Consider the following 16,958-nt stretch of genomic DNA (forward strand, 5'->3'; position numbering starts at 1 on the left):
TACCGCGAGGGCGCCCAACTGGAGCGGGCGAAGCACCTCAGCCTGGGGCGAAGACGCTCACTCGGACCTGACTAGCTCATCTCTCGCGGGGCAAGGCGTGAGAGGGCGTGACGAAATCAACACATAGAGGTGGTCTCGGCGTGACTGCGGCCCATGCGTCATGGACACCCAAAGAAAGATGGTTGGGGTGAGGCGTGTAGGCAAATCGGAGCGTCCTAGGGCGCCGGCCATGTGAGGTCAGCGCCAACGGGACGGCGCGGAGGGCACTCTTGTGCGGCGAGGCTTCTAGGAGGCGGCTACTCTACCATCCTTTATAGGAATAATGTTCCATGTGTAGCACGCATATTTTCCATATTGTATGAGGGTTTCCTGCATATTTATTTACTCCATCCCCGCGCGCGTGAAAATGCAAATTGCATAGGCATCCCATCATTACATTTACTTATTCTCTGTGTCTATGAAGATCTTGTCGTTCAAGCTCGAAAGTGTGCTTCTAGTCCCGAGATCACATGCACATGTGTGGCATAAATGGTAAATTAAAAAAACGAATTCCAAGAATTATGTTTTTTTGCAACAAACATTGATTAGTGTTATGCCCGCATGCAAATTTTCATAATGAAATGACATTTGTTGATGTGTGCAAAAAATGAGCGCCCCAAAAATGCTTTAGAAATTAGTCTTTTGCAGATTGATTTGTTTTTGTGCGTAGACTTCCACAAACATTACTCCACCATAAAATTTTGCACGCACATAAAACATTGTTCAATGTTTACCTAAGAAAAAACAATTTTTTAATATTTTATTATTCTTCTGGGTGCATGTGCACCCGGTAGCAGAAACTCCATATCCTGTCTTTTCTATTTGTTTTCTTGTTTACTTGTATTACTCGTTGCCTACAAGCTGATTCTCTAGCTCTATGCATCTGTTGTTCATGGCTTTATCAAATTTAAAGCCCAGTGTAGTGCCTTCGATATTTAGGCTTCGATATTTAGGCTACACTATAACACAAGGATGCATATGCATCTTCACCAATGACGCACGCACAACAATATAAACATGAAGTAGTAATTAATGGTTGATCTTTGTTTTCTCACGCAAAGTAGATAAATCAAGGTCAGAGAGTAGATTCATCGGGAGTTGGAGTGGATCATGTATCACCGCATCCACCGCACCGGCCTTCTCCTCTTGGCAGCTAAATGCGTCTCCCTGATAATAGAAAAAGTAGCATGTCTTGCATATGTTCCAGAACAGTTCCTTGCAAGGCCTAGGCACGGCATCGTCCTCCCTAAGGACCAACCTTAGCAGGTCTCTTCTGCAGGTGTCTATGGGCTTCTGCAACTTCCTCCTAGCCTCTGGTATAGTCAAAGAGCCATCATTGTGAAGCACGAGCAGAGAGACACTGTTGAGTTTACCCTCTTTGTACTCCCTCTGCAACAAAGTAGTCAACAAAACTCTTTTTGTTAGCTATGATGCCACAACTTTTGTTTGGAGTTTGTCAATTGCATCACGAGAATTCAAGACACATTTATCTGAAGCTAAGTAATAAATCAACGCATGCAAATTAAATTTTAGAATAACTTGTGCAAGATACCTCGTAGGTTTGGACGTCATTGAGAAGACGACCGCAAGTGCTCGTCAGCCTAAACAACTCACTGTACTCAGGATCTATGACCATAGACTCCGTAATCTTTGGTCCAACAAAGTACAACGCCGGAAGCACAATTGGGCCCAACGCAAATGTCACAACTGCATTTTCTATGTACTCATCTAGAGTTGGAACGTATCCGCCCGTTCTCCATTCCACCTCAGTCATCATATTCCTTAGCAATTCTTGCCACTATAGAAAGCAACTGGGAGATCATCAGTATTCGTAACAACAACATATTCTTCCATGAACACGAGACTGGGCATGATTAGACTAACAATTTCTACTAGGTGTCCCGTGACATCGCGACCTTGCACTGTGGAAGCCTTTGATCCAAGCTCGTTTACCGAGCTATAAATTGCAGAGAACACGATCTCGACTTGTTCAGAGTAGTACTCAGTTTCCTCTTGGTGCTCCCACCTGTGACAAACTAGGATAACCATAAGAAACCCGACTTTGTTTTGGGAGAAAAATAACCGACGTAAATATTGTTACATCTCGACTAATGCAGTGAGGTTCTCCAATTCGTCTTTTGATCCCCCAACGTCAAAGAAGTCATCAACAACCGTTGTGAGCGCGCCATTCTTGGCCCATAGGATGCGAGCATCAGATAGCTCCGGAGGGAACATGGTGCTGGCAGCTGACAGGTAGAAATATGCCAACTTCTGTCTTGCGAAAGGTAGCCGGTTCAGCCTGCTCTCTCTCACCCAACTGTCATGAAAATAAAAATGTCTTAATAAGAAAATTTGTCGGTACATAGGAGAACATTAATTTCAATCAGAAGTACCTCTCGAGATGCTGATATTCTTGTTGGTAAATAGATTGACTTGTATTGAAATCCATGACACCCAAAGCTAGAAGATCTTGATTTGTCTGCCAAGTCCTGCTTAAGAAATGCGATGATATGGTAGTGTTTGTGTGTACATAGCACTTGATTTGCGAAAAAAAAGAATAAAACCATACAATTGTAGGATGGGATGCTCGATTATGTCAAATTGTTCGATGTTCCTCTTATGCTCCAGACGATCCAACATGGTGTAGAAGGGGCTATCAAGAACATGTTCTACCTAAGAACACAAAGGCACATATTAGCAACGAGCATACAAGAAAATTTAATCTCCAATGGAGCTAGGAAAATTAATTCCTAGAACGAATTAATCATAGACAAGATCTTACAGAAATATAAATCTAGTATACAGCAAAAATGTTCATTCTTTAGGGAAAGGAGTGGCTGAACCCAGCTCGGTGCACCCACGCAAGAAAACATAATAAAACATTTTAAAAAATTCTGAAACTTTGTAGGAATGATCATCAACAAATGTTATGGGCACTTGCAAAGTTTGATGGTAAAATAACATTCGAGGAGCTCTGTTCAAAAAATACAAAATTACAAAATCTGCTCAAACAGTGTACTTACGTTTTGAGTAAATTTCAGTGATTTTGCCTTTTCTGTACATAGCTCCTCGAATGTTTTTTGACCACCAAACTTTGCAAGTGGCCATAACATTTGTTGATCGTCATTCCTACAAAGTTTCAGAATTTTTTGAAATATTTTGCTATGTTTTTTTTGCGTGGGTGCACCGAGCTGGGGTGTAGAAAAACCACTCTCCATTCTTTAAGTCTATCTATAGAAGTTCAGTAGGTGCATGCATGCACATAGTTTTTTGGATGAAGTATATATATACCTCTCTTAGGAGTGGGGTTCTTTGTGCCTCACTAGATTTCAGTTGTTGCCTCAGTAGGTGACCTGACCAGTATCCTATAATATCCAGAATCAACTCATCGTCTGAAGTACTAACTTGTGAAGCCTTGTATAGTTCCAACAAAGATCTCGTGTCACTCAGATCGGTGGAGATATGTGACAGGCCATCTACATGCGCACGTTATAATTTCAGGTGGATAATCAGCGTGAGAAAGGTACACAGCCTGTATTAAGTAAGAATTAAAACAAATAATATACTTTAAGCAAATTAACAACCAATTTTGTTTCCAAAACTAGAAAAGGTATACCAGCTGATACATTGTACCCATTCATCCGTAAGATGCGGAACGCCATGGCACATGTCTCCACATCTAGCATGATCTCATCTCTTTGTAACCAATAACTGTAAAATTTGCTCTTGTCAGGACACACATGATACTTATAACCACAGTAAAAAGATGTTAGTGTTTACGCCTAAGTTGTCTTAGATTTTTCTTATGTCTAAGTCGATGGTGCTTGTCTCTCACTGCGGAAATATCAGACGGCTCAAACATCAACTTAGACATACAAATCCTAAACAACTAAGATTTATCGAAACCAAACACAATAACCAAATAAACGATCTCTAAACCCTACCTAGTAGTGTGTGTACGGTGTACCTGTATGTAAAATCCAGGATACTCTTGATCTCACTGGCAAAATGCCGAGATATACCGATCTTTTGGAGCACATCCACCATGGAAAGTTGGCGATGTAGACTTTCCTGACACGTCGGCACTTCTTCAGGTTTGTGGAGCTGCTTCTTTGTTTGAGTCTCTCTAGCCTTCTTCTCGACCTTGCAATTTAATGATCCTAACTGAAAAGTACATATGCAAGAAGAAGTACTAAAGTTGTACTAAGTCTGTGTTAATTAATATAGATTGGAGGGAGTACTTGTTTTCATTTATAATAAAAATAAAAATGGAACCAGAGTCGCCACGTACCAGATTTGGCATGCTCGCAACATTTCCTCCAACTTGTGGCTTGTTCTTGGCCACTGCTATAATAAAGAATGTCACCAAACCGATTGAAGACTGTTAGTTAGTTAAGAGTTTTGCTACACCTACGTAATTGGTCTTACATAGCATAAAGGAGGGACGAGGTGGCAGCTTTTAATTTGATATTAGTGGGGGAAAGAGGGATTTTCGTAGGTCACCTAATACCTCTTGGTAGGTCTAGCATTTTTGGTTAGTTATAATTAGCAATGCGGCACAACTAATTTGTTTCTCTCCGACGATAAAAGCTAGGCACAAGATTTTGCTTTGCATAAAACAAAGAAGATGCAAGCACGGCAGGCTACCTCTAGCGACGGCAGGCCGGGGAGCTCTGGTCGATCGCATCGGCAGCACCCCGCATAGGAGGCCGCCGCGGGACGAGCAGCGAGCGGTCGGCAGCGTCAGAGAAGAACTGCCCGGCGGCGGATTCACCATCATTGCCGCCGCCACACGATTGGTCGATGTGCAGAAGAACTAACCGAGTGTGTGGTCGAGTGAAAGACTCGGAGTTCAGTTTATATAGAACGTCGCCAGACCTTCCTATCTGTGTTGCGGCCGGATATTTTATTCTATACGAGGTGAGTCTGCATTGTCCCTCTGTTCCACTCACGGGTCTTGTGGACGAGGTGAGTCGCACATTTTTCACTCGCGAATCCTGAGGTTGGTTCAGTTCTTCAAAAAGTGGGCATGCGTCGTGAGCCACCCGTGAACATATCTTCCTCTGGTCCATGAGAGTAGGCCTAATATGGGCACGTCCAACGAAGGCTGCGTCAAGCTATATACGAACATACCTCTTCCACATAGGCACATGTGGTGCTGAAGCTACCGTCCAAAACAAACACTCTCACCTCACGCTCATACTCAGAGTGAATCGTAAAAATCCACCACATTTAGGGTATCGTTTGCAGAAAACCACCTAGTCCCTAATTTTGTGCAAAAATCATTGCGTTTCTAGTAAACTTTTTGCAAATTGCACTGATCAGGTGATTTAGCCCATGTAATCACTTTCTGACACGTGGGACCAGACTATAAGGAGCTGTCTTGGCAAAAACTTTACATGCACATCCCTGGATCTAAAAACAAAAAGCAATCAACCCCTACGGTGGAGTTCGTCCTCGCCGGAGTTCGGAGTAGTTCGGCGGCGCGCAGGAGCTCGTCCTCGCCGGAGCTCAGAGTAGTTCGGCGGCGCATCCCGGTCGCAGGTCCCCGCGGTCGCCTCGTCCGCGAGCTGGTCGGCACATCCGCGACACAGCGCCACGGCCTCGTGCTCAGCATGCCCGCAACACAGCTGCTCGGCGTGCCTGCGGCTGCAGCAGCAACCGCGGGGAGCAGCGGCGAGCAGCAGCCACATCGGCGGGAAGGTGCGGTGCCGAGCAGCAGCACGCAGCGGCGCACGGGGCCGTGAGCTTGAGGCTAGGGCGAGCTGCCGGCCAACTGCGATGGCCGGGGAGGAGGGAGGCCGGCGCCGTCCTGCCGGAGGCCGCCTCGCGGTGGCCAGCCACTACCTCAGAGGAGGAAGGCGACGGGGGTGGGAGGGGGGCTGATTGCTTTTTCATTTTTTGAATAAGGGTGTCTTTGTGAAATCCGGGGAGGTGTATGTCAAATTTTTATCAAATCATCTCCTTATAATCCGGTCCCACTTGTCAGAAAGTGATCAATCAGGCTAAATCAATCTACAAAAAGTTTATTAGAAACGCGATGATTTTTACACAAAATTAGGGACTATGTAGTTTTCTGCAAACGATGCCTCAAATATGATGCTTTTTTGCAATTCACTCTCGTACTCAGATTCTTTAGGCAGAGGTCGGCCCGTCCGATCAGAGTAGATTCCGGTAGGCCGGTGCGGAGGCAGAAATGGACCAGGGTAGCCTGACCAGCTTGTCCACCAAGTAAGCTGCCACGTCGTTCCAACAAACGGTTCGAGTTAATCACTTCGGCGAAATAAAAAAATCAAAGGCATTTATGGCGGTTGATAAATGATGGGGGTCATTGTCTTCTCTTATGTACAGTGGTTGGCAAAAACAGAATTAGAGGCTGATGGAGAACCACGACTCCCTTTGCTCTATTGTGCTTAGAGCAAAAGATATTATCCAGGGGAAAATTTATTGCAAGCAAAACGGAAGAGTGGAACATCGTTTACTTGGCATTGCCATGTAACTATTATTGACCCACTCGTGCTGCTTCAGGGAAAACCTTGGGATCTGGTATTCCAGATCGGACGATGGCGACACTGCGGTGTCGTTTCTCTTTTGGGAGCATCATTTGTGGAGCAGCGCTGGAAGACAGAGGCAGGAGGTAGAGCGGCTTCGTCTTGCACGGAGCTTCGGTGGAGATGTCAAGTCATGCCTGGGCGACAGGTGCTACGTTGTGTCATGTATGTTCGGCAGGTGCTACGTACAACATATTTTCCAGAGACTTCAAGCTGTGTCGGCTGGTGGTACTTGGTGACATGGTGCTGCGGTGTACTGGTGGCGACCGCGACGTGCTCAGCAGTTTGCGCGCAAGGTGGTGGTGTCGTTGGACGCCGTGGTGGCGTCGGCGGATGGCCGGACTGGTAAGGATGATGCATATCTCTTTCCTGAAGATGTGTCAGTGGTTCGATGATGATGGCGGCTTCTAAAACATGTGCATGTGTGTACGCTTTAGGTTTGCTGCACCAGTTGTAGGTTCCGATACCTTATGTGGATGTATCGGCGACGGCACCTATTTTAGATGTGAAGAGTAAGGGCATATACAACGGAGGCATCACCCTGATACTGCCTCAGCTCTTAAACTAATCAAAAAGTAATGAAGCCACCATTTTGAAAAAATTCTGACCAACAGAGGCCACACTATGTAGCGGACCCACTGTCCTTCACATGCATAGCATTCTTCTTCTGCTCTCTCTATCCCTTTCTCTGTATGCATCAGCGCAGCATGCCTTGCTTTTCACGCCCGAAGAGGCTGGCTCTTCTGCAGGCTACACTCGCTACTCCGAGGCTATATCTTTTAGTCCGAACCTAGTTCCGGTCCTACGTGTACCAGTGGCGTAGCAGGTTGAGGCTACCCATTAGCCATGCCCTAAAAGCACTCCACATTATCATGTTTGTTGGTGTGTATGTTGGCTTCAAGTGGCTTGATGTATATTCTTGTCAGACATTTGTTGAATAATTAATAAAGATGGGTGTACCATCGATTGATGCAGAGGCCGAGGGGTTTAACCTCCTTTTCCAAAAAAAAATCTAGCGAGTAGGTGATGGAACTCATATTGATATTTGGTCACCGTCTCATCCTTGTTTTCGTGTGCTTACACCAAAAGAAGATAATTTGATGCAGAAAGTAAATGACTTGAAAGGGCATCTCCAACAGTAACCTATAAATTTTCTCACGCATCCATTCGCGGACAGGCTGATGTGGGAGTCGGCCATCCAGGCCTGTCCGCAAATGTCCGCCTTGTCTTTTCTAACTCCGTCAAATATCTATGATAATCCATGGATTAGTAGCTTCCGCCAACACATGAAAAAGGGCTTCGGCCAAAACATGCCTGACTTATTTTGATAATACATGGATTATCAGTAGCTTTGTTCACTTGAAGGAAAAAATGAACGGCACTTTGGCGCAAGCCAGCAAGTGTTGGCGGAAGCTTTGTTCACTTAAAGGAAAAAAATGAAACACACTTGGCGGAAGCCAGCAAGTGTTGGCGGAAGAGGATGTGTATCACGTACTAGCACAGTAATCACACAGTAATCCAAGTGATTGTTGGCGGAAGCCTTTAACAAATGTTGGCGGAAGCATTACTAATACATGGATTAGTAGTTGAACAAAATAAAATAGTGACTTCCGCCAAACATGTTAGGTGGTTTTGAAACCTTCCGCGCTCCAGAGAGAGAAGGGTATGTGGTGGCTTTTGATTGACCAGACACGGATGTCCGGACTCCCCAAAAGCTCCCCCACGATTTACGGCAGAAAACACGTCCGGATGGCTTCCGCAGTTTGGATAGCGCGGTCCGGACGTATGCGGACAGTTTATGGCCGCCTTGGAGATGCCCTAAACCAGCTTCGGGTAAGTGGGATGAAGATCTTGTTCGAGATATATTTTGGTTATTGTCAATCCCTCTAGCGGATGACTGTGAAGATTTTGTGGTAACTTGAAGACAGGCATACTTTATATTAAAATCAGCGTGCTATGGGAGTGGTCTCACAAGTTTAGACAAAGTTTTGTTTATCCACGTGATATGGTTGGATCCATAAGCCACGAGGTTTGGGCAGACATATGGAAAGAAAAGGTATCTTCGAAGGTAAAATGAAAACAATTGGCGAGAATTCTAGCAAAAAGGCATGTATGTGATTTGGGACCGTGTCAATTGTGTCCTTTGAGGATTCGAACCATATGTTTTTTTGCTTGCACAAGAGCTAAGCAAATTTGGAAAGAGCTAGGACTGAAAGATGAATCGGAGAAGGATTTATGTACAAACCAAGATGGGGCCGTTGTACTAGAGTAGTTGTTTAAGAACGTCCATATATCGCCCTTGTCCCCGAAGGTTAGTATTTGCGAGCTAGTTTTCATATGGTGGGAGTGACGCCAACTAACACATGGCGAAAAGGTGCAACCTATTATGCAGCTTGTAATGTCCATTAGTGCGCTTGTTGTTAATTATGTGAGGTGTATGAAAAAAATTGTTGCTAAGCCGAGGGTGGGATGGAAGAAACCACCTGAAGGTATCTATATGGTGAATATAGATACATCCTAATCATGAAAGGTATGAAGCTACATCAGATGTGGTGATCAGGAAGTCGCCAGGAGGTTTCATTGTAGCTAGAAGCTTCAAGCTTAATGCAGTAATGGATGGCCTTATGGTCAAAGCTTATGCAACCCATGATGGTATCTGGTTTGCTCAACATATGGGTCTATCCAAAGTAATTATTCAAGGTGATGATTAGCAAGTTATGGCAACTCTTTGTGACGGAGGGCTCTCAGTTACATCTAGCTTGGCTATTTTCCATGAGTGCATGCTCCAAGCCAGTGTATTTGATGACGCATTGTATTCGATGAACCCTAACTTTCTTATGAACTCTATCATAAACAATGTAACTTCGGTTGAGAATGAATATATGAGCCCCAGCACCACCTCCCCCCCCCCCTCCCGGCAAAAAACACACACATCACTCTCCAAGGAACAGAGGTGGCAGCTAACATTTTTGCTCCAAAGAATCAAAGAGGCACGGTCCCTTCGCCATGTGCACCAACCCCCTTTACCCATATTACCCAAGTTTTTTATTAGACAATCTCGCAAAGATTCAGCCGCCATAATGTTTACAAAATAAACAAAGATCACCATGTTGACCTAATCAAACATGATGGTCAACTTCTAAATGTAAAGCATGTTTCGCTAGATTTTGAGCCTCGAAATTCAAGCTCCTCAACTCATGAACGAAATTACATGAAATAAAAACATTATAATGCTCTATGATTATATCCGGTGTAATCATAGAGGCTACGTTTTTTAGTGCTGAAACATTTTATTAACTCAAAATATTTTGAGGAATACAAATAATGTTTGGCCTATCCAGCAGCCACAAATGACGTCCAAAACCTAATGTGGTAGCCGCCTTTGCCAGATTATGAGCTTCTACATTCAAGCTTCTACTTTCATACACAAATTCTACCGAACCCACACTCTTCATCTTCCCATTTATTTCATGTATAATTGATTTTGACGTACCAAGGTAACCCCCCTACAAGTTCTTTACCGTTCTGTGGCAGTCGGTCACAATAATAACATTGTTGCACATTAGGTCCATTGCCCGGGATAGAGCTTCACTGCTTGCCTTCGCTTCAAGGATCTCCAGCGAAATCAGATCCAAGGAATCAAGAAAACAACATGTTTCATCATAGAGGTTGCGTTTTGTTTGAGACAATCTCGCGAAGCTTTTTATTAACTCATCACAATGTTTACAGGGATGAAAGTAAGATCACCCAAATTGCCTAACCAAACATGACGGGCAGCCCCAAGTGAGAGAGCATGCTTGGCTAAATTGTGAGCCTCGGTATTCGAACCCCTAAATTCATGACTAATCTAAAAGGCTGCATATACTCGGGACCTCCTATATGGCGACCTGGGAAACCAGTTAAGTGCTCACCCCCTCCCCCCGCGCGCCCTAATGAGCCGGCCCATGTGCGGGACGGGAAGCCCCTTGATTTTTTTTCTTTTTTTCATTTTTCTTTTCTCTTTTGTAAGTTTAAAAAAAATCAGGATTTCAAAAAAGTTGTGAATTGTGCAAAAAATGTTCGTGCATTCAATAAATTCTCATGATTTGAAAAATATTGAGGAAATGATAAATGCTCATGCATTCAAAAACTGTTTGTAATTTCAAAAAAATGTCCGTCTATTAAAAAAATTCGCAATTTTAAAAAAATTCATGAATTGTTAGAAAGTTTCATGATTTTTTATAAATTTTTCAAAATACTCAAAAAATGTTCGCAAAATTCAAAAAGTGTTTGCTGATTCAAAAAATATTCATGAACTCAGATAATGTTTGTCAGAAACAATAATTTTTTCTGAATTTTAAAAATTGTTCCCGAATCTTATAAATTGTTCTCTGATTCAAGAAAAATATCCCCGAGTTCCAAAAAATGTAGTAGTACGCACTAATTAGGAGTGGCCGTATTAGCCCCCGTTTTTACCCGAATGCCAACCCCTTCGAGCCGTAGCAGCAGTACGGCCCAACGAACTTGGGTTGGTACCGTGTGCATCGCAGTTCGGGCCTGCCAGGGGGTTATACGGCCCAGTCCCATCTCGCACAAGGCCTTGGCTCGACACGGTGAGACTCCCTGCCCTGCCCTATCGCCGCCGCCGGCCGCCATTGCCAGTAAACTTTCAACCGGTGACTCCCACCGCCCCCAAAGTAGGCCAAAACCTACTCGCCCTACCGCACCATCCCCAAACCCTACTGCCACCCGGCCCCCCTTCACCGCCGCCGCAGCAGCACGGGGACCTCGCCGCGGGCGCCATGTGAGTGCCCGCCTTTTCGCGATAGCTGCTCAGCCGGCCGAACTGCTCTGCGTCGTCTCGCTGCTGTGTTACCCCTTGGCGTTTGATTTGACATGGCTAGTGCCTCGCAGGTCGTCGCGGCTGTGCGTGAAGAATCTGCCCAAGGGCGCTGACGAGAAGCGGCTGCGGGAGGTGTTCTCGCGGAAGGGCGAGGTGACCGACGCCAAAGTCATCCGAACAAAGTAAGCGCCTCGGTTGGGCTCCTCTTGCTGCTTATGTGCCAATTTATAACCATATTATGTGTTTAGAATCGAACGATTAGATTTGTATTCCCTTTTACGGAGCACATGATATTCCTCCGGAAGCATAAGATGAGCTGATGAAAAGTTAGTAGGGAAAATGGTAGCTTCAATTGGACAAGAGAGTTAACATCTCACTTCTGTATCCTTGTTTCCTGCATCTTCAAACCTGGCCCGGCATCCATTGCACCTCATCACTCTGTAATGGGCAGGCACACAGTAGCGGAGCTATAGATGGAAAGCTGGGCGGGCTGGCCTATAGGAAAGCCAAATTATTTTTCTCATATGGCTCAATCTACTCCAACACCTCACTGATTTCAAACTGGACAGGGCGGGCCATGGCACAGTTTTACTTGCACATAGCTCCGCCCCTGCAGGCACAGTGAAACCTGACTTGAACCACACCATATGTGGCTGTCTGTTTGGAGTAAAGAAATTGCATTTGTAGCTTGAAAACTATATGTAAATTGATTCGTTTTGCGTGTTTATAGGGATGGAAAGAGCAGGCATCTTGCATTTATTGGTTTCAGAACCAATGAAGAGGCAGCGGAGGCCCTCAACTATTTCAACAATACATACATTGACACTTCTAAGATCACCTGTGAGGTAGTTTACTTTCTAAATAAATGGGATTCAGCTTCCTTTTCTCTTTTGTATACGTATTGGATGCACTGCTGTAGCTTGTAGGCGATTGAATGATACTCTGGTGGGTTGAGATGGGGGTGAGTAAACATGTCTTATAAATAATCTGGTGTCTGACAGATTGCACGGAAGATTGGTGATCCTGATGCTCCTCGCCCTTGGAGTCGCCATTCTTTAAAGAAGCCAGAATATAATGCTAAAGACAAGACTAACAGTGGCGATGTTAATGCACCGCTGAAGAGTTCCAAGAGCCAAGGAAAGTCTGCTGATGTGGGAGCTTCTAAAGGCACTATAGCTAATGATCCCAAGTTCCAAGAGTTTCTTCAAGTTATGCAACCCCGATCTAAAGCAAAGATGTGGGCAAATGATACAACGGGTACCCTTGATGATGATGCCAAAGATAGCACGGTAGCTACTGGATCCAAGAAGTCGCAGAAGAGTGAAAATGATTCATCGTCTGAAAATGATTCATCTTCTGACGATGATTTTGAGGAGAAAATAACAAATGATCTGCCCCCACAAGATGCTTCAGAGAAGCTGCAAACTGAAAGTAAACGAGACAACAGTATGACAGATATAGACTTCTTCAAGAGTAAAATTAGAAAAGATTGGTCCGATTCCGAATCTGATGATGAAGATTCTGGTGATCAGTTGGGCAACAACACTGATGATGAAGAACCATCTGATGAATTGCTTGACGCAAATGAAAAGGGTCAGATGGTGGATCAAAAGGGTAATCTAAACCAGAAAAATCATGAAGATAAGAAAGCGCCCATGGAAGGTAGTGACATGCAAGAGGTTGAAGATTCTGACAACCAAGACGGTGAACATATTGATAGCCAACAAAAAGATGAAAATCATGCCAATCAAGAAACAGAAGATGTGGAAGCCGCTTCAACTACTGATGAAAAGAAGCTGGCACTGGAGACTGGCCGTTTATATATCTGCAACCTTCCATATGCAACTACGTATGCTTTTTACTTGGTGTCATTACTTCAGATCAGCATTTATGTGTATATTCAAGACTTTAGCTGTTTGCCTTTTCTTACAAGGATATTGTTGCTTGTGGTTTCAGTGAAGAGGATCTGGTTCAGCTATGCAGCCAGTATGGCGATGTTGAACAGGCACATATTGTCGTCGATAAAACCACTAAGCTCTCAACAGGCAGAGGTTACGTGCTTTTTAGCCTTCCAGACTCAGCAGTCAGGTAAATATTTGGCTAGCAGCTTTGTTATCCCTGATGCAGAAGGATAGTTTTTTTTGTCAGTTCAGCTTACAGGAGATTGTTTAATCCGACACTGTACAGACTTACTTTCCTCCATGCATATTTGCATGATGCATGACAGCTTCATATGTGGTTTGCAGGGCACTTGATGAATTAGACAACTTAAGTTTTCAAGGGCGACTGCTACGTGTTAAGGCTGCTAAACCACTTAATAATAAGACATTTGAGTAAGAAAAGAAGTTCATTTTGTGCTATTTCCTTTCTTTGGTTGGCTGTGCAAATAATGTGGTATTCATTTACTCTTAAATTGTCAAGGTCTAGTCATTTTGCTGTTGACGAGAAAATGAATCTCAAGGAGAGAAGGTTGGAACAAAAGAAAACATCTGAAATTGGCGGGGATACAAGAGCATGGAACAGCTTTTATATGCGTCAAGATACTGTATGGTTATCTTCTAGCCTTGACATTGAGTACTGGTTTTTGTTTGTGTCAACTCAACATGCTGTTTATGTTTTTGTTGAGACAATTGTCATTTATGTACTTTTGTTGAAAAAATATTGTTGCAAATCACATGATATTGTTGTCAAACATTTCCTCGCTGTTCCTTTTTGAACAATCCTCTTATCTTTCATGTCAACTGATTGAAGCAATTGCGTTTGTATTTAGGTCGTTGAAAACATAGCAAGGAAGAATGGTATAAGTAAGAGTGAATTACTTCATAGGGAAGCGGATGACCTTGCTGTTCGTATTGCTCTTGGTGAGACACATGTCATTGCGGAGACCAAAAAATATCTATCTAGGTCTGGAATTAATGTTGCTGCCTTGGAAGAACATACTTCCAAAAGAAATGAGAAGTTGAAACGAAGCAACCATGTGATATTGGTAAAAAACTTGCCATATAGTTCTTCTGAAGAAGATCTCGCTGCGATGTTTCAGAAACATGGAAGTTTAGATAAAATCGTTCTCCCACCGACGAGAGTATTTGCCTTGGTATGTTCTACATTTTACTTGTGTTGTTCCACTGTTTGTTGTCATGCTGGTTGTGATATTGCCTTTTGGAACTTTTTATGGGTGTATATCATTCGCTCTTAGGATTGTGAGTTTGCTTTGCCACCTGAGCTGATAATGCCCCTCTTCACTTCTTGTATTGTTCTGAGTTATTTCTTTTGGTGTCTCAGGTAGTCTTCGTTGAAGCAACTGAGGCTCGTCATGCTTTCAAAAAATTGCTATACACACGATACAAGTAAGTTTCTGCAGTGGTGCTAGTTAATTCATTGTTAATTAAATATATTCCAGCTCATAAAGTTTGCATGTGTATTAGTTACTTAATTGGGTTCGGGTTCAATAATGTAATTTTCTTTGTTCAAGTAAAGTAATACAACGAATGGTATATCTGGCGTTCAATTAGGAAGATTCTCTTTAGTTTGTATATTCTTAAAAACTCGTATAGATACCAGAGGTTGTAATTCTGCTAATGGAGATATTTTAAGCCACTCTGCATCCTTTCATTTTAGTGTTGTTTAGTTTTGTTTACCCATCGTATCTTCTGAAATTCCTGTCAATTTTTATAGCGATAGCTCCTAGCTTTGTTTATAGAAATCTACACTTCTGTATTTCATAATAATCTTGCTTTTGGATTGTAGGGATACTCCACTGTATTTGGAATGGGCACCTGACAATATTTTATCTCCTACCTCAACAACCGTGGAAGAAGACGAAACAAATACAGCTGGTGAGAGGATTATTACAAAAGCTATTGTAGATCAAACAAAGGAAGGAGTTAGTGCTGAAGAGATTGATCCTGATAGAGTGGAGGTTTGCAGCTTTCTCTAACTCTTGTTTTCTTGTTTGTTATGACTCATGAGGAGCATTTGTTATACTTGGCCTTCTCTATTGTACATATTATGAACAGAACAGTTATGTATTTTCTTTTGGTTACCCGATTATACTTGGGCTATTACAATCTTAGTAATGTACCATTATTCATTGCAGTCCCGATCTGTATTCGTCAAGAATTTGAATTTCAAGACTACAGATGAATCGTTAAAGCAGCATTTCAGTACAAAATTGAAGACCGGGAGCCTTAAAAGTGCAACGGTATGGACATGCTTATGAATATCAAATGCATTCTTGGATGTCCCACTATCTTAATTCTTTACCCATCCTTTTTCTGAGTCACTATTTAGGTGAAAAAACATATTAAGAAAGGCAAGAATGTCTCAATGGGATTTGGCTTCGCTGAGTTTGATTCGGTTGAAACTGCAACCAGTGTGTGCAAGGATCTACAGGTATCCTCCATTTGACCTGCCTGTCAGGGTTCTCCTCCCCTCTATTTTTTTGTGTGGTTTACATCATAATGTGCTCATATAGATATGCAGCATGCTAAATGAACTGTGTGTTAATAGGGAACGGTTTTGGATGGGCATGCTCTGATCTTACAACTATGCCATGGGAGAAAGGATGGTCAAACTGCGAAGAAAAATGAGAAGGACAAGAGTTCAACCAAACTACTTGTGCGAAACGTAGCGTTTGAAGCAACTGAAAAGGACCTGAGGCAATTATTTAGTCCATTTGGCCAGGTGAATGTCCTCCTTTTGTTGTCGAAATCTATTTGAAAACCCAGATGAAGACCAAGAACAGTCCCTAGGGATTTGGATTTAATTTCATTGAAAATTGCAATAATAATATCATCATGAAGAAAATTTCAACTCCTCGCAACAAGAAAGTATTTAAACATAATTGGATTTTACTTTTAGATCGACTTAATAAAGAGTCCATTGCTTCTGGGTGGATGACAATGCTATATCCTTCCTGAAACCTAATGAGTTTATGTTGATGAAAACAATTTCAGATCAAAACCCTCAGGCTGCCCATGAAGTTTGGAAGTCACAGAGGTTTCGCGTTTGTCGAATTCGTGACGAAGCAAGAGGCACAGAACGCCCTTCAAGCCCTTGCAAGCACCCATCTCTATGGCCGACATCTGGTACGAACCTCTCTCATTCAAGATCCCACCCCCTATGCTTCATGAACCAACCGCAGTGTATTGACTTTGTTGTTTTCACTTTCAGGTGATTGAGCGAGCCAAAGAGGGAGAGACCCTCGAAGAACTGCGAGCAAGAACCGCCGCTCAGTTTGTGGACGAACAGAGCGGTTTCCAGCGGATGTCCAAGAAGAGGAAACAGACTAGTCTGGTGGACGAAGGCTCTGTTAAGTTTTCAAGGATAGTAGAATGATAATCTCCTGGAGGTAACAGCAGGCAGCAAAATTTTGACCATGTAGTATGATACGATAGCATCACTCATCTAAGGCGTGTCTCTTCTATCTTGTCTTGTATTTTCGGGTTGTCCAAGCTTTTGCTTTTATCTTGTTGTGCTGTGTTTAGTGCTGGAGAAAAGAAAATACAGAAACTTGAATGTGCAAACTAAACTACATCGCGCCCAAA

The 16,958-nt window shown here is 43.2% G+C and overlaps 2 protein-coding genes across 5 annotated transcripts; one reads left to right on the forward strand and one right to left on the reverse strand.

Moving 5' to 3' along the window:
- Positions 1–932: 932 nt before the first annotated feature.
- Positions 933–4,959, reverse strand: LOC123054327 (acyclic sesquiterpene synthase). Of its 4 annotated transcripts, none has more exons than XM_044478071.1 (11): positions 4,687–4,959; positions 4,331–4,383; positions 4,007–4,182; positions 3,656–3,750; positions 3,331–3,515; positions 2,609–2,712; positions 2,433–2,528; positions 2,141–2,356; positions 1,924–2,065; positions 1,592–1,837; positions 933–1,428 (listed from the first exon to the last, which is right to left on the reverse strand). In XM_044478071.1, exons 1-11 carry the CDS (start codon positions 4,817–4,819, stop codon positions 1,069–1,071), a joined length of 1,806 nt encoding a protein of 601 aa, XP_044334006.1. In that variant the 5' UTR covers positions 4,820–4,959; the 3' UTR covers positions 933–1,068. The 4 variants fall into 4 exon arrangements, with proteins under 4 accessions (XP_044334006.1, XP_044334004.1, XP_044334005.1 ...); XM_044478069.1 differs by having other exon boundaries at positions 4,007–4,203; XM_044478070.1 differs by having other exon boundaries at positions 4,331–4,386.
- Positions 4,960–11,174: 6,215 nt separating this feature from the next.
- Positions 11,175–16,840, forward strand: LOC123054325 (multiple RNA-binding domain-containing protein 1). The gene is made up of 15 exons (XM_044478065.1): positions 11,175–11,373; positions 11,484–11,594; positions 12,143–12,257; positions 12,414–13,261; positions 13,369–13,500; positions 13,659–13,745; positions 13,834–13,957; positions 14,183–14,506; positions 14,695–14,759; positions 15,160–15,331; positions 15,509–15,613; positions 15,703–15,804; positions 15,922–16,095; positions 16,368–16,499; positions 16,585–16,840. Coding segments are annotated over exons 1-15 (2,658 nt in total). The 5' UTR covers positions 11,175–11,371; the 3' UTR covers positions 16,750–16,840.
- Positions 16,841–16,958: the final 118 nt, after the last annotated feature.

This window comes from Triticum aestivum, chromosome 2D (genome assembly GCF_018294505.1).
Source record: "Triticum aestivum cultivar Chinese Spring chromosome 2D, IWGSC CS RefSeq v2.1, whole genome shotgun sequence".
In the NCBI taxonomy this organism is placed as follows: domain Eukaryota; kingdom Viridiplantae; phylum Streptophyta; class Magnoliopsida; order Poales; family Poaceae; genus Triticum; species Triticum aestivum.